This window comes from Hyla sarda, chromosome 9, assembly GCF_029499605.1.
Source record: "Hyla sarda isolate aHylSar1 chromosome 9, aHylSar1.hap1, whole genome shotgun sequence".
Classification (NCBI taxonomy): domain Eukaryota; kingdom Metazoa; phylum Chordata; class Amphibia; order Anura; family Hylidae; genus Hyla; species Hyla sarda.
The window spans coordinates 21804198-21822495 of NC_079197.1; the positions used below are offsets into that span (position 1 = coordinate 21804198).

Genomic DNA, 18298 nt, shown 5'->3' on the forward strand with positions numbered 1-18298 from the left:
GACAGTGTAAAAAAGATACCAAAGCAAAATAAACAATTTTTTAAATCAATTTAACAATTTAAAACCATGCTCAATTTTGGGAAGATTAGCTGAAAATGGGGAACAGGGTGAAAAAACTGGGAAATTACTGGGAAAAAAACATTAATTAATAGAAAAATGCGTTTTAGTATTTTACCCCCATTATACTTCCCTCCCCCCTTTAATTTACACAAACCTCCAATAGTAAATGAGGCCCAAAATGCCTCATCTTAAAATTTGAAATGAACAGAGAAAGAACAGAGAAAGTGACTTCCAGTACACACAGCAGAGAAAAAGCTGACCAGTTGCTCATAGTAGCCAATCAAATAGCTTTAATTATTGAAAAGACCACTGAAAAATAAAAGAAGTTATCTGATTGATTGCTAAGGGGAACTGGTCAACTTTTTCTCCGCTGTGTGTACTGGAAGTCACTTCCTCTGTTAATTTCAAATTTTAATACACTTGAGGCCTCAAGTACTATGGGAGGTTTGTGTAATGTTAGGGGGGAAAAGTATGTGAAAAGGCATTTGAGGTGGAGATATGAGGACGGGATAGGAGGTCAGGATAGGAGGTCAGGATAGGAGGACAGGATAGGAGGACGGGATAGAAGGTCGGGATAGGAGGTCGGGATAGGAGGTCGGGATAGGAGGTCGGGATAGGAGGTCGAGATAGGAGGACGGGATAGGAGGTTGCGATAGGAGGTCGGGATAGGAGGTCGGGATAGGAGGTCTGGATAGGAGGTCAGGATAGGAGGTCAGGATAGGAGGTCGGGATAGCAGTTCGGGATAGGAGGACGGGATAGGAGGACGGGATAGGAGGTCGAGATAGGAGGTCGAGATAGGAGGTCGGGATAGGAGGTCGGGATAGGAGGTCGGGATTTGAGAACGGGATATGGGGTTGGGCTATGACAACAATATATGAGGACAAGATATGAAGTCAACAAGGATTAGGAAGGAAAAACCGGGCAATGCCAGGTACTCAGTTAGTATATGATAAAATACACACAGAATTAAATCATACACAAATGAATAGACTATAATCCAATGAGTAATACAGTCTCTAGCTTTGAAATGACCTTGAGAAAAAGTTTTTCACACATAAACCAATGAATGACCCTAATGCCCTTTTCACACAGAGAAGCTTTAAGTTCCCAACCAGTTGTCTCACTAGTGTGAAAAGGACATCACAGGGGAGATTTATCACTACTGTCTTAATTTAAGACAGCATAGAACTAGACAAGACAGAAGAACCAAATTTATCACAGTGGTGCACACTGTGGGGGGGGGGGGGGGGGGTTACTAAGATAATGCTAATCCTGGCTAAACTTGCTCAATAAAATTGGTACATTTTCCTTCTGCAAGATAATTTTTGCGATTTAACAGACAATGGCCTAGATTTATCAAACTGCGAGAGAAAAAATAAAGTGATTTTCCCACAGCAACCAATCAAAGCTCAGGTTTCAGTTTACCACAGCTCATTAGCTGAGCTCTGATTGGTTGCTGTGGGAAAATCACAATTTTTTTTCTCTCACACAGTTTGATAAATCTGAGCCAAATGTCTAGAAAAGGGGGTGCAGCTTAGAGAGAAAGGGTTTGAAGAAGAGAAGACATGACTTAAAATGCAGCAACATGTGCCAAAACATTTGCACAAAGTAAGTCAACCAACTGGTAGCATAATGAATAAGTTGGACACATCTTGTACTTGCCTGGTCTAGTTTTAAACTGTTCAAGGGTGTATTCACACATACAGTATCCTGCACCTATTTGAAGCATAAAATCTGCAGCTTCAAATCATGCACAGAATACTGTACCGTGCAAATACACCCTAAGGGTAGGGTCCCACAGGAGCGCATCTGCAGCATATTTTACATTGCAGATGCACTGCCGGCAGTCACAGAGCAAAGGCAAAGCAAGTTCCCTGCTGCTGCTGTAGTAGCTCTGTGTGTCTGCTTGTGGATTTCATGCTGGGAGTTTAGAGCAGACAAACAGAGCTATGGCAGCAGCAGCAGGAAGCTCGCTCTGCCATCGCTCTGTGAATGCTGGCAGCGCATCAGCAGCGTCAAATATGTGCTACCGTGTGACCCTACCCTAAAGGGTTTTTCCCAACTTGTACAGTGCCTATAGTACTGATCAGTGTTCTGCTATGGCATAACATAGAACAGAACAAGCAGTCTAATGATTGCTGTTAATAGTCCCCTATGAAGACTAAAGAAGTATATATATAAAAATGTTTTTAAAATACGGTAGTAATAATCCCCTTTCCCTAATAAAAATGCAAATCACCCCCTTTTCTAATAGAAAATGTGAACAATAATCAACATAAACATTTTTTATATCACCTCATGCAGAAATGTCCTAACTATTAACATATAACATTAATAAAACCACACGATGAATGGCATAAACATAAAAAACATACCTAATGCCAGAATTTCAGATTTATGGTCACTTCAAATATCAGCAAAATAAATAAATAAAAAGTGATCAAAAAGTCCCATCAAAACAAATATGGCATTGATAAAAACTTACTGATTATGGTGCTAAAAATTTGCAATCCTACAGGGTTCAGAAAAAACAACAAATAAAAATAAAACATTTCATAAAAAATATAAACTGCAACAAAAACAAAACAAATCCAGAATTGCCCATCACCTTGCATTCAAAACACTAATTTCACTTAAATTAAAAACCCTATAAACCAATAAAATGCCATAAATGCCATTTTAAACTTTCATTCCATTAATCATATAATGCAAATCTAGTCCGTAGCACACACACATTTTGCTTACGTATACAATCAGTAATTATTTAAGCATCATCCTTCCTTCCATATCTATATTTTGTTAGTTCATTCTTCAATGTAAAGAACACCTGTGAAATCAGGAAAAAAATCTGAGTTTTCATCCATGGCAGCTCCAGTCTGCAAGTCATGCAATAGTCTAAGTGGTCTATGAGACATAGTCCACTATCATTCCTTTTTTTGCTGAGAAAGCTGGGCTGATCTCCTCACTCTCATCCAGCAGGTGATAGCAATAAAAGGCACATCCAGTGCTTAATTCTTAGGAATCCTGCTAACTCAGTTCTGACTTCATCAATGTCACCAACACCAGCCTTAAGTAACTTTAATTTCTCTTTTGACATTTTAATGTGTGTTATATTGGGTAGAGGTTACTGCAAAGACAATCTTGTTCGCAGAGAAGTGTTTCCCTTCCATGGAACTGTAGAAACTGGGCAGAAGTTCTGCAGAAGGTGCAACCAACATAGATGGTAAGTTTTGCTCAACCTAGTCACAAATAGTCATGGTTGACAAAGAAGTCCACAAATCAGACAGAACATTACACTGACCCACACCAAGTTTATTACAGAATGTACCAAACAAGAAAGACAGACAAAAAGACCTTCTACCATCAGCAATTTTTAACACCTCCTCACCTTAAGGGGGCATTCCGCCCCTGGCATCTTATCCCCTATCCAAAGGATAGGGGATAAGATGTTAGATTGCCGCGGTCCCGCTGCTGGGGACCTCGGGGATCGCCGCTGCGGCACCCCGCTATCATTACTGCACAGAGCGAGTTCACTCTGTGCGTAATGACGGGCGATACAGGGGCCGTAGCAGCGTGACTTCATGGCTCCGCCCCTCATGACATCACGGCCCGTCCCCTTAATGCAAGTCTATGGCAGGGGGTGTGACGACCGCCACGCCCCCTTCCCATAGACTTGTATTGAGGGGTGCGGGCCGTGACATCACGAGGGGCGGAGCCGTGAGGTAACGATGCTCCGGCCCCTGTATTGCCCGTCATTATGTGCAGAGCGATCTCGCTCTGCGCAGTAATGATAGCGGGGTGCTGCAGCAGCGATCCACGGGGTCCCCAGCACCGGGACCCCGACGATCTGACATCTTATCCCCTATCCTTTGGATAGGGGATAAGATGTCTAGGGGCGGAATACCCCTTTAAGCGCTATAATTTATGTTTCCATTTGGTAGAGCCACATGAAGGCTTGTCTTTTGTGGGACCAATTGTACTTTTCAAAGACACTCTTTGTTTTACTATAAATGCGCTGTGAAACAGAAAAAAATTTATGCTTTATGTTGTTCCCTTTAGAGTAAATCTTTGCAGTTATCTTTATTCTGCAGGTCAATATGATTACAGCAAAACTCACTTTGTATTTTTTTTTTTTTTTTTTTTGTTACTGTATATACTCGAGTATAAGCCGAGTTTTTCAGCACGATTTTTCATGCTGAAAACACCCCCCTCGGCTTATACTCGAGTGAACTCTCCGCCCTCAGTGGTCTTCAACCTGCGGACCTCCAGATGTTTCAAAACTACAACTCCCATCGGCTGTCCGAGCATGCTGGGAGTTGTAGTTTTGAAACATATGGAGGTCCGCAGGTTGAAGACCACTGCCCGGGCCTTCGTCATCATCCAGCCCCCCATCCCCCCTTTAGTTTTGTACTCACCTCCGCTCGGCGGAACGTTCGGGTGAGCTGGTCCGGGCCATCTGTGCTGCAGGGACTGTCCGGTGGGGAGGGATAGTCGTTCTGTGCTGTCCATCTTCACCGGGGGGGCCTCTTCTCCGCGCTTCGGGCCCGGCCCCGGAATAATGATGTTGCCTTGATGACGACGCACAGGGCAACGACATTACTCCGGGGCCGGGCGCGAAGCGCGGAGAAGAGGCCCGTGAAGATGGACAGGCCGGTGAAGATTGAAAGCCCGGAACGACTATCCCTCTCCACCGGACAGTCCCTGCAGCACAGATGGCCCGGACCAGCTCACCCGAACGTCCCGCCAAGCGGAGGTGAGTACAAGACTAAAGGGGGGGATGGGGGGCTGGATGATGACGAAGGCCGCAGTGGTCTTCAACCTGCGGACCTCCAGATGTTTCAAAACTATCTGGGCATGCTGGGAGTTGTAGTTTTGAAACATCTGGATGTCCGCAGGTTGAAGAACACAGTTAAATCAGACATTGACAAGCAGTGATGATGAGGGGGGTGGTGTGGGATGATGACAGAGTAATGATGAAGGGGGGGATGATGACAGGGTAATGATGAAGGGGGGATGATGACAGGGTAATGATGAAGGGGGGATGATGACAGGGTAATGATGAAGGGGGGATGATGACAGGGTAATGATAAAGGGGGGATGATGACAGGGTAATGATGAAGGGGGGGATGATGAAGGGGGGATGATGATAGGGTAATGATGAAGGGGGGATGATGACAGGTGATGATGATGAAGGGGGGATGATGACAGGGTGATGATGAAGGGGGGGGTGATGAAGGGGGGATGATGACAGGGTAATGATGAAGGGGGGGATGATGAAGGGGGGATGATGACAGGGTAATGATGAAGGGGGGGATGATGAAGGGGGGATGATGATAGGGTAATGATGAAGGGGGGGGATGATGACAGGGTAATGATGAAGGGGGGGATGATGACAGGTGATGATGATGAAGGGGGGGATGATGACAGGGTGATGATGATGAGGGTGTTAATGACGGGGGTCTGGATGACGACATGGGGGGTGATGTATTTCCCACCCTAGGCTTATAGTCGAGTCAATAACTTTTCCTGGGTTTTTGGGGTGAAATAAGGGGCCTCTGCTTATATTCGAGTCGGCTTATACTCAAGTATATACGGTATGTCTATCGTAACAATCGTGATCTGGAGATGCATTTTCTAGAAGTTCATTGCAAGTCTATGCAATGTCTGGCAATCCCTCTGAAGATTGTGACAGTCTCGGGGCAAGTCACAAGATCAGAAGTGGCTGTGAAATTTAAGAACATATCCTGCCACTGGCTAAATAAGAGCATATTTATTTAACCTCTTAAGGATGCAAGCTATTTTTGCCTTTAGGACACAGCCCGCCCTTTTTTTTTTTTAAATCTGGCAAGTGTCACTTTATATGGTAACAACTTTAAATTCTTTTACTTATTTAAGTAGGGTAGCATGGACTAACACTGTCAAATTCTTCAAACCAGAATTGTGCACTAAATTTGTGGAGCATCGAGGCCATGCATCCTTTATCTAGGTCCCTCCTCCTTTACAGAGGCCCCTATGGTGGACCCAGTGGAAAAGTGTCTAAAACTCACACATTTAAATTTTGCCACACATCTTATACTTTATGTTATAAGTAAATTTTGGTTAATATTTTCAGCACTTATTTGTGGAAAGCAGCAACATTTTGCTAACATTTTGGAAAATGTTAATTTACATTTTTTTTTAATTCTACTTAGAAGAAGGAATGTCATGCGACATACATTACTTAATTAACATGTTAACATAATTTGCTATAAGAACCTTTTACTTTTTAGGATGTTAGAAGGTTAGTAAGCAGCCTTCAGCAACAATTCTTCAAATTTTCAGGAAAATTAACAAAACCTATATTTTAGAGAACACTGTTAAGTTCAGAGTTGGCTTTGAGAGGCAGGTATATTTAAAAACCCCAATAACTCACCCCATTTTAAAAATGGCAATCTTCGAAGAGTTCAAAACAAGATTCAGGAAGTTTGTTAACCCTTTAGATGATTCACAGGAATTATAGCAAAATGTAGGTAACATTTTAAAGATTTTAATTTGTTTTTTGCAAATTTCGATTTTAATCCATTTTATATCTGTAACACAGCAGGTAAAAAATGTTACTCATTATTTATTACCAATTCTGCAGTTTTTAGTAATATCCTGTATGTGCCCTTGGTGTACTGCCTGACTCACAAATAGGCCTTAGATCTAAGGGAACACCTTCTTCATTTTTGGGATTTTTTTAGTTTGTTTTTATGTACTTTTAGTTTCTCATTTTCACAAGGGACAAACGAAGAGAATAAGCGCTGAAAATTTGCTATGCAATTTCTCCTGAGCATGGCAGTTTCACATTAGTGACCATAAACAGCCATTTGGGCACACAGAAGGGCTTAGAAAGGATGAAACACCATTTTACATTTTAAGCACAGATTTTGCGGAAATGGTTTTCCGTCACCATGCACATTTGTAGTGCTCCTGAGGTACTAATAGAATAGAAACCCTTCAGAAGTTACCCCATTTTGGAAACTACCCTCTTCAACAAATTCATCTTGTAGAAAGTTTATATAGCATTGGGTCATGAAAACTAATTTATCTAGGTGTGAAGTGAGCATTTAAACACCACTATTGTTTGAGGAAAGTTTTTAGCATAAGGCCATGAAAATGTACATATTTTTTCCATCAAAATCTCGCATTTTCATAAAGAACACAAGAGAGGCACTCTACAAATATATTTGTAAATGTTTGTGCCGAGTACAGCTGTATCGCATATGTGACCATGAACTCATAAGAAAAAAAGTGCCATTTTTAATTAATACAGAGTTTGATAGAATGCTTTTACTTTCAAGTTTTCAAAATACAAGGATTGTACCATTTGTCTTAATATCTGTACTTTTCACTAAATAGTCAGTTGGGCAGAAAGTTTATTGCCAAAAGGGGTGAATTCTAGTAATTTCCTAATCATACCCCCCCCCCAAGCTTTGAATTAACACCCCTATTTTTCAATAAAGATTCTGCCTGTTCAGTAAAAAGAAAGATAGTCAGCCAAATAATAGAACCCTTTATAAATGTGGTATCACTGTAGTTGTACTGACCACCAAGATTAAAGGAGAAGTCTCATGCCCGACAAAAAAACATATCCCCTATCCACAGGATAGGGAATAAGCTTTAGATCACGGGGGTCCGATCGCTGTGGCACCCCACGATCGTTTGTATGGAGCCCCAGCACTCCCCCCACCACGCCTCCTCCCTATATCATTATGGGAGAGCCGTTCGGCAATCTTCGGCTCTCCCATAGAGCTATATGGAGGGGGCGTGGTGGCCCCCGCTTCAGGCAGGGGTCATGATGCGCCACTCTATGTGAGAACCGGGGCTCTGTACAGACGATCTCGTGGGGCCACAGCGGATAGAGGATACGTTTTTCTGTAATATCGGGCATGAGACTTGTCCTTTAAGTTAACATGTCATTCCTAAGCAACCCAATAAAAAAAAATGCTGAATTATTCTCCATCCCAAAAAAAAACAAAAACGAAAAAATTAACAATCATTTTTTATTTATTAAAAACTATTGTTAATTTTTTCTTTGTTATATGCTCAGCTAAATTATTATTAAAAACACAACCTGTAACTTCCAGATTAGGTCAGGAGAATAGGATATCTTTCTGCTTAAGGGTATGTTCACACTATGGAATTTTCAAGCACAGAATTTCACTCAACATTATGAGCCTTCTGTAGGCCCATTCACACTGGGAACAGGTTCATTCTTTTGGCAGAATTACATGTGCACTGCATTGCCAACAATGGTGACGACACAGGTCAGCGTGGTCCCACTGCCAAAGGATCTCGGCTGCGGTGGCTGCCAGATTAAAACTCCAAGCAGAATTCGTGATCGGATATTGCACGAGCAGAGATTCATCAGTGTGAACATACCCTTAGTTAAGAACAAACTTGATGCATTTAATGTCATTAAGGATCCATGGGATTGCCACTGGGATACCATCATTCTTCCATGCGTTAGGGCTGCTTATATGGCATGCAGGTTATATATTTTTTTCCGTGTTACTCTGTGGGGAATTTATCAAGGGTGGTGTAGGTAAAAATCTTTTTACCCATTTAATTTGTGTGGTGGTAATGTGTACATGTGCCAAATTTAGGGCATGTGATAAATATGGTGCTGGTACACATTTGTTACTTCAGTACTCCACTTTTTATGGTGACTTCTCTGTGACCTTTTCTGCAACTTTTCAACCCTTGGGCCAAATTCTCTGACTTTTTTAAATAACATTTTAAAAAGTCAGTTTTGTAAGCCAGGTATGGGCTGGTGAAGTTTTGCAACAAATTGTGAGACAAATTACTACCCTATAATCCTGACCACTGCATAAAGTTAACCAGACTATGGCATAGTTACACAACTTTAGAAAAAAGCTTTTAAAGTAAATGTCGCAATGAAAAGTCTCCAATCAGCAACTGAAACAGATTGTGTGACAAAGAAAAAACAACAGGGTAAAACCAATTAGAAATTGTTTATTCTCCCTTTGTCTCTCCTGCTACTTCTGTTAACTGATGGACACTTTTTTTTTATTGGTTTAGTCGGCTGTTCTAGATTGGTCTAGTATTCTGTTATTATCAAACGTTTTATCATATCTGTAACGCTCCTTGGGCCCCTACTCACCTATTCAGTGCACACCCCTTCCTTATGGTTGGAGTCCATCAAGCACCCTAACCTTACTCCTTCTAGAGTGGTTGCCAAATCTTGCTTGCCCTTTAAGCCATTTTGCTTTTGTGACCTTTGTACAGTTTTGTCCTTCATATAATATCTTGTGTACTTTTCATGTTTTTTTTCTCATATTTTGAGGACCTATATGTTGTTCTAGCTGATGTTTCTTTTGTATCTGATAACTGTTTGAGCCTGCTTATAATACAGTTTTTGTATGTTTCAGTTTCTTCTTGTAAAAAAAACTAATAAATATTACATGGTCTTATATGGTTTGGTTACATAAAAAGAACAACTTATGACTTTTGGAAGGCAAGTTTAAAAAAAAGCAAATTAAAAAAAGATTTGATAGGCAGCATTACGATTATTATTGATGATCCTTGTAAGAACTACTTTTAAAAATACAATCTGTCTACACAAATGTAAGTATTCTTTCATTAAGAGCATCCTGTTACTGGACTCAGGGAAAAACAATCTCCACTTTAATGCTAGATTGTAGATTGCAAGCGTTACATCAATATCCAAGTATTTACAGTGTCTTCCAAATTAGATGTGATATTTTCACATGTGATGAACAGACAATATTGTGCCCTAATGCATGACTAAGGCGTTATCAAGTTCCATCCTGTCAGTGGTGACGGCCAAGTTTGCTGCAGCAGGACACCTCATATATAAGCTTACTTGGTGGACTTCATTCATTTCTTTTCTGCTGTTGGTGAGTACTCTTTGTTTGTGTTGCATGCGAAGACACATATTAATGCTTAAATCTCTATACTCTGACACTTGTACTAATTTGCTTGGCAAAATTTTTAAAGGGGCTGTACAGGACAAAGAGACATGGTCGATGCCCAATGGTGCCTTCCTTTCCTCTTAACTAGTTCTTGTTAGAATCATTTAGCATAAATTTTTCATTTTCTACATAATTTTTAATAATTCTTGATACTTAAAGGGGCACTCTGCCCCTGGACATGTTATACCCTATCAAAGGATAGGGGATAACATGTCTGATCGCAGGAGGGGCTGTGGTGTCTGGCGACAGGGACCCCCATGATCTCCAGACTGGCACTGCGGCGTTACGGTCATGGAAGCGTGGGGCTTCTGTGAGCCGGATGTCACACCACGCCCTCTCCATTCATGTTTATGGGAGGGGGCGTAATGGCGTGTTCGCCAGTCGAACTCCGCTCCGTGTACAAGATGACTGGGGTGCTGCTGCAGAGATCGCGGAGGTCCCCAACGGCTGGACCCCAACGATCAGACATGTCTAGCAACTGAGTACCCCTTTAAAGGGGTTGTCAATGGACAACTACTACAAGGGGGCAGTGTGATGGTCCTCAGTAACCATTACAACATGGGGCAGTGTTGGAGTCCTTACTACTTTATCGGGGGCAGTGTGAGGGGTTCTTAGTAACTACTATAACATGGAGGCAGTGTGGGGGTCTTAACTACAATATGGTGACAGTGTGGGGTCCTAACTACTATATGAGGCAGTGTAAGGGTCCAAAGTAGCTACTACAATGTAAAGGCAGCGTGGGGGTCCTACCTACTATATGGCGTCAGTGTTTGGGAGGGCATAACTACCCTACCTGAAGTATATAACCAGTTTGGAAATTTTAGGGAAATGCTTAAATAATTCAGTACACATTATTTAAACCCATAAAATTTAAGTCAACTAAAATCTGCTGGCGATTTAGTCAGATATAATAAATCTGATCGGAATTTAGTCAACTAAAACTAGACCAAAACTATAAAAATTCAGATGATGTTACATATGCCCAGGCAAATGGAGGGGATTTACATAAACAACCATACATTCTCTCATTGCGTATCTTTAGAAAGCTATGTCCAAATGTTGTATTTTTCATGCATTTAAAAAAAAAAATCTAAATATATGGAAAGCATGTCTAATGTGTGCACTATTATTTTGTGCACTATAGTTCACGCTGTGAGCAGGATTTTTTTTCCCACAGCAGAGTTGAAATCTACGTGCATAGGTATCAAGTGGGTTGAGGACAAAAACTAGAGTGATTTACCCATAGAAACCAATTACAACTCCGCTTTCATTTCTTAATGGGCTCTGGTAGAAAAAAAGCTGAGCTGTGATTGGTTCCCATGGGTAGTTTTTGTCTCTGATAGATTGATAGATCTGGGCCTGTATATGGCTAATGCATGACCAAAACTGCATAGTACAGAGTTAAATACACCTTAGAAGTCTAAAAGTATGCCTTAGTTTTCTGCTCTATATTTTGAAGTATATTTTTCAGATGCTTCACAGAGTAACACACAGAACTTGAAGAACAATCCTTTATTGAATCTGCTAAGCATTGTTCATCTATTATAATTGCATATAACAGCATTTATATTTCATTTTTATTGTGAATGTTTAGAAATCATCATTTGCCAGATGAATGGGGTTATTTAACCATGTAATCCATAGCAGCTTCAGTAATAGAGGTTTGTTATTCAAGTATTTTGTGGATTGACGACCAGCATTGACCGCAAGATCTGGTCTTTTCTCCATTATCGACTACATGACACATGTGTCTCTTGGTGGAACACCCCCTCTAATTTTACTTATCTTCTATCTCCTTTATTCCCTTTTTTTCCCTTAGATAATCCATATCCTTTCTTTCAAGACTTTGCTCAAAGGTAAGTGGTGAAGCCCGCAATATTATGTTATTCTCCAATTACAAGTATACCTAAAACAAAAAAATGTTAACTCACCAAAAAATACAAATTAATTTATTTTCACATTATGGTTAATTTTGACAATGGGGAGTGACTTAGAGAAACATAGATGTTGCATGGATGGCAAAAAAAGACCATGGCTTGAAATGCAAATACATTTGTGGTGCAACATATTGGTGGAAAAAAAAAACTATATGTATAGATGCACTATATTTTTCTAGAATGATCTACTGCAAATTTTGAACTGCCTGATCTAAGTCTTCCAAAAAAGGTGTTTTTTTTTTTAGCAAAACAAAAAATGATGTAATACTTTCACCTTAAGGGCTTTTTTTCTATATTTATTTATACCATATAAAGATTCATCAACCTAAGATATATTCTTGCAGTATCCAGCAACCATGGGTGATGCTGAAATGGCAGTCTTTGGTGAGGCTGCCCAGTTCCTCCGCAAGAGTGATAAAGAGAGACTGGAAGCCCAAACCAAGCCTTTCGATGCTAAGAATTCCTGCTATGTAGATGACCCAAAGGAGCTCTATGTCAAAGCTATGATCACCTCTCGCGAAGAGGGTCAAGTCACTGTCAAGACTGAAGATGCAAGGGTAATGATAAATATCTAATAAGGAAAAGACAATTTGTAGGGGAGAATTTATTTAAATGGGCACTGTCCCTTTAAAAAGTATCTTGACATTTATGGTTTGGTGAGTGTTCACATTGACAATGATAGCTAGAACAAGCTGGAAGAAGATTGTGCTAAGTGAGACGAACATACAGTGTAAGTCTATGAGATTGTTTCTGTTTGCTGCACCTTTATCCCTGCTTGTTCTAACAATTGTCTGTGTCTGAACAATCTGACACTGACAAATCAAAACTGTTGACATGTCTCTAGCAAGCAACAGGTTTATTTTAATCTTTTTTCTTTTGAAGACTGTAACTGTGAAAGACGATCAAGTTTACCCTCAAAACCCGCCAAAGTTTGACAAAATTGAAGACATGGCCATGATGACTCACCTGAATGAGGCATCTGTGCTGTATAACCTCAAAGAGCGTTATGCAGCCTGGATGATCTACGTAAGTCTGCAAACTTTATATTGTAAAACGTATTTGTAATATAAACAAAAAAACATTTGGTTTCTAAACCTCTCAAAACCAATTCTTTCACTTACTTCAGACCTACTCTGGGCTTTTCTGCGTTACTGTCAACCCCTACAAGTGGCTGCCAGTGTACGACCCTATTGTTGTTGCCGGCTATAGAGGCAAGAAGCGCGTGGAAGCTCCACCACACATCTTCTCCATCTCTGATAATGCCTATCAGTTTATGTTAACTGGTACACACTCTTTGTTTGATAAAAACTTTTGTTTTGACAATGCTGTGAGCTACATAGTGCTGACCTGTTGTTACTTTGTTTTTGTTTTTGACAGATCGTGAAAATCAGTCTGTCTTGATTACGTAAGTTAGATACCCTATTCTTGTATAATGATGTATTTGGCCCATTTTTGGAGATTTTTATATTTTATTTGAAAAATAACATGATCATCATATCCCTATAAGTAAAACATGTGTCTATTAGATAAGCAGCAATATCGAGTCATGTAAATATAAATAAGTTTAAGTATTGGTGAAAAATTAGAAAATTCAGACCTCTAGGCACAGTTAGTATTTTGTGCACGTATAATGGGGAATAATAAGATTAGAAATGTGGCTGGTATCAAAATATATTATACTTTATTAAGTACTTTAAAAGAGGATCAAGTCACAGTAGTTGGTATAATAGTGGTTACCAGTCTTGATTAGGATAATAAATGCAATAGAAAATAAAATAAAAAATAAAATAAATAATGTATAAAAAAAATAAAATAAAAAAGCAACTATTTTTATAACTATTTTATTTATTTAGTGTATTTTATTTTCTATTGCATTTATTATCCTTTTCAAGACTGATAACCACTATTTTAAAACTATTATTTATGCCATAACATGATAAACTGCTTTTTACATAACATATATTATACCAACTACTATCTCTGTAGCAAGAGCCCTGCTCAGAGACTTGATCCTATTTTAAACTACTTACCGTATATACGCCGACCCGAATATAAGCCGAGGCCCCTAATTTCACCCCAAAAACCCAGGAAAAGTTATTGACTCGACTATAAGCCTAGGGTGGGAAATACATCACCCCCCATGTCATCACCCAGACCCCCATCATCATCCCCCCCCCCTTCATCATTACCGCCTGTCAATCCCTTCATCAGTGGTCTTCAACCTGCGGACCTCCAGATGTTGCAAAACTACAACTCCCATGCTGGGAGTTGTAGTTTTGAAACCTCTGGAGGTCCGCAGGTTGAAGACCACTGCGGCCTTCGTCATCATCCAGACACCCCCTTTAGTTTTCTACTCACCTCCCCTTGTTGGGAAGGAAGGGTGAGCTGGTCCGGGCCATCTATGCTGCAGGGACCGTCCGGTGGGGAGGGTTAGTCGTTCCGGGCTGTCCATTTTAAACCGGGGGGGGGGCCCGGCTCGGACTAGTGACGTTGCCTTGACGACGACGCACAGGGACGTTCATGCGCGTCCCTGTGCGTCGTCGTCAAGGCAACGTCACTAGTCCAGGGTGGGGCCCGGAGTAGAGGGCCTCCCGGATGAAAATGGACAGCCCGGAACGACTAACCCTCCCCACCGGACGATCCCTGCAGCATAGATGGCCCGGACCAGCTCACCCTTCCTTCCCACCGAGGGGAGGTGAGTAGAAAACTAAAGGGGGTGTCTGGATGATGACAGCCAATGGCTGTCCGGGCATGCTTGGAGTTGTAGTTTTGCAACATCTGGAGGTCCGCAGGTTGAAGACCACTGAGAAGGGATTGATAAGCGGAGAGTTCACTCGAGTATAAGCCGAGGGGGGCGTTTTCAGCATGAAAAATTTTGCTGAAAAATTTGGCTTATACTCGAGTATATACGGTAATAAAGTAAAATATATTTTAATACCAGCCACATCTCTAATCTTATTATTCCCCATAATACACGCACAAAATACTAACTGTGCCTAGAGGTCTGAGTTTTTCACTATTAGCTTTTTGGCACTATTGGTAAAATGCATCTCAGTACCTCGGCCCAGTTAATTATACAAATATACACTTATAGTGTGTGGCTCCCCATCTATTTTCGAATATATTTCAAGTTTAAGTATTTGGCTGGGTTTACACATCGTAAAATTACATAAAAATGTGTCTGTAAAATAGGAATGTAAAAAAATGCAGTATTTTTTTTCCCATAATAATGTGCACTATGAAAGTCTATGGAGGTTACCACCAGTGCACACACTGGTGCATGTTAAGGGCTGGGATTGTTTTGTGCACACATGGTGCAAACATAGTAAAATTCCTTTGCAAATGTGTGCTGCTCTGGCGCAGTTAACACACAAAAAAGGAGAATTCAGTTTTGACTATTCCTTTCACTGTTTTAAAAATACCACCTCTCTGAGCAACATTATAAAAAAAAAAAAAATACCATTGCCAGCCAGTCCATTTAACCCCTTAAAGGGGTACTCCCCCGCTAGACATGTTATCCTCTATCCATGTCTGATCGCAGAGGTCCGGCAGCTGGGGACCCCTGTGATCTCCTCCGTGGCACCTCAGTTATCCGGTGCATGGAACCTCCCGATCTGCGATTGGTCACTCCTATCCTTCAGGGTCCGAGACAGCACTGATCACCCTTATTTTCCGGGCGATCGGATCACCAGAGACCCGATTAGCCCAGAAAAGTCATGAATGAACGATCAGAATTGACCGTCCCATCACGGTAATGGTGGTGGGGGGGGGGGGATTGGACGTGTCTCAGCGCGTACAGGTAAGCCATGCGTCCTTAAAGGGGTACTCTGGTGGAATACATTATTTATTTATTTTTTTAAATCAACTGGTGCCAGAAAGTTAAACAGATTTGTAAATTACTTCTATTAAAAAATCTTTACCCTTCCGTACTTTTTAGCAGCTGTATGCTACAGAGGAAATTATTTTCTAATTTATTTTTTGATTTGCCCCCAGTGCTCTCTGCTGACACCTGATGCCCGTTTCAGCAAACCTATGCTGCTCTGAACAGTTCCTGACATGGACAGAGGTGTCAGCAGAGAGCTCTGTGGACAAGACAAAAAAGAAATTAAAAAATAAAAGAATTTCCTCTGTCGAATACAGCTGCTAAAAAGTACTGGAAGGGTAAAGATTTTTTTAATAGAAGTAATTTACAAATCTGTTTAACTTTCTGGTATCAGTTAATTTAGAAAAAAAAATTCTACCAGAGTACCCCTTTAAGTACCAAGACGTCAGGGCGTACCCATACGCCTTGCATCTTGAAGAGGTTAATGTTAATCTTTCAATATATTGTTCTTTAACTTTTTATATATTTATGGTTTGTTTTATCTCCTTCTTACGTGCAGTGGAGAATCTGGTGCTGGAAAGACTGTAAACACGAAGCGTGTCATCCAATATTTTGCAACAATTGCAGCTATTGGTGATGCTGGGAAGAAGAAGGAAGATGAGAGCAGTGGCATGAAGGTAACTAATTACATTGAGGGACATGTGTCTGAGTGTTAAAGGAGAACTATGGTGCAGGAACACTTATCCCTTTTCCAAATAATAGGGGATAAGTGTTTGATTAAAAAGGGGGGTCTCCGAACACTGGGACCCCTCTGTGATCTCCTACATGCACCCCCCCCCCCCAGGAAAGGAGCGAGTCCACCCCCAAACAGAGCATTGCCAATAGGCCCGTGATGGGAGAGCCAGAGACACAGCATTAGCGCATTTCCGGCTCTCCCAAAGAATTACATGGAGGGGGTGTGTCGGCGGCCACTTAGTGTGGGGGGTTGACATGCTCCGTTCCTAGGGAGAGGCGGGGTGTCATGCAGGAGATGGCGGATCCCAGTGGTCAGACCCTCTGCGATCAGACACTAGGGGATAAGTGTTCCTGCACCACAGTACTCCATTAATAATAGAATTAGCTCTCATCAATTATTCGATTTCTCGTAATCCTCCATGACAGCACCACTTGGAGGTTGACTCCATATCCTATAGGGGCAGGAAACACAAACATAAATTAAACTAGAGTACATAATAAAACCAAGAGGAAAGTTGTGAACTGGAACTGTCAGTTTCCCAAATGGTTTTGGTGTCCCATAGAAGTTGTGCTCTAATAATTTTGTGTATTCTACTTACTTTCACCAACATTTAGATAACATAAGGAGTATATATATTTACATAGCTGCCATGGTCAAATGTGACTGCAAATATCTAGGCAGATCCTGCCTACTGGTCACTAGCATTGTCTGCTTTGTCCCTTGTAACACTATACCATGGCAGCTAGAGGACCTCTGAAGACCTTTATGACTGACATAGTACTACAGAACCATTCTACTATTGCAGAGTGTAACAGGTAAACAGCAAATTGAAAGTGTGGACTGCGATACATTAGTTCTAATACATTAGAATTCACACTACCAAAACAAGAAGGTGGTAAAGAAGAATTTTTCAAAAAAAAAGTATAAGCAAAAAAGTATAAGCAAATGAAGAAAATAAATAAAATAAAATCAAAAAACAGCAGATATTGCAACAGAGAGAATAATTGCCATAGAAAGTAAAAAGAACCCCAAAATATTCTTCACCTTCACACTCCTGTTTCCTGGTAAAGATCTGCTTTAAGTGGTTAATGAATAATAAAAAAACAAAACAAAAAAACAAATAGTAATAAAAAATTTTAGGCAAAACTTTTGTTGTAATAAAATGTACAGTATTTATTATTTTAATAGTTTTGCCCGAAGTTCCCTGGCTACTTATTATGTCTTCTATTTTAGGGTAGTCTTGAGGATCAAATCATACAAGCTAACCCTCTGCTAGAAGCCTTCGGAAATGCCAAGACCTTGAGAAATGATAATTCCTCTCGTTTTGTAAGTATTAGTTGCATATATGGGTTATTTTCTATGTTAACCTGTACAGAAATACAATTATAATTTTATTTGTAATTTTTAGGGTAAATTCATAAGAATTCACTTTGGGACCACTGGAAAACTGGCTTCGGCTGATATTGAAACATGTAAGGATGAATGTGTAGACAATATAAGATTTTATACTGTCTCAAGTGTTTATTATTACAAGTTTTACATGTACATTTAATTCTTTCACTGACTAATTTCTTGTGTTTCTGATACTGGCTTACTAGTTACATGTCAAATTTTGTATGCATATACAGATCTGCTCGAAAAGTCAAGAATAACCTTCCAGCTTTCCGCTGAAAGAAGCTACCACATCTTCTACCAGATCTTGACAAACAAGAAACCGGAGATTGTTGGTAACTTCACCTTCATATTATAAAAATACATAATGAA

At 40.4% G+C, this 18298-nt stretch overlaps 1 protein-coding gene across 1 annotated transcript in view; it reads left to right on the top strand.

Annotated features, from left to right (window-relative positions):
* Positions 1-11866: 11866 nt before the first annotated feature.
* LOC130291342 (myosin-4-like) overlaps positions 11867-18298 on the top strand; it is a 41040-nt gene continuing 34608 nt past the window's right edge. The window contains exons 1-9 of the mRNA XM_056540010.1: positions 11867-11894; positions 12320-12532; positions 12858-13001; positions 13102-13258; positions 13353-13380; positions 16358-16475; positions 17768-17860; positions 17943-18006; positions 18163-18261. Coding sequence (XP_056395985.1) covers positions 12332-12532; positions 12858-13001; positions 13102-13258; positions 13353-13380; positions 16358-16475; positions 17768-17860; positions 17943-18006; positions 18163-18261 — 904 coding nt within the window. The 5' untranslated portion in view covers positions 11867-11894; positions 12320-12331. The remainder of the gene's footprint in view (positions 11895-12319; positions 12533-12857; positions 13002-13101; positions 13259-13352; positions 13381-16357; positions 16476-17767; positions 17861-17942; positions 18007-18162; positions 18262-18298) is intronic.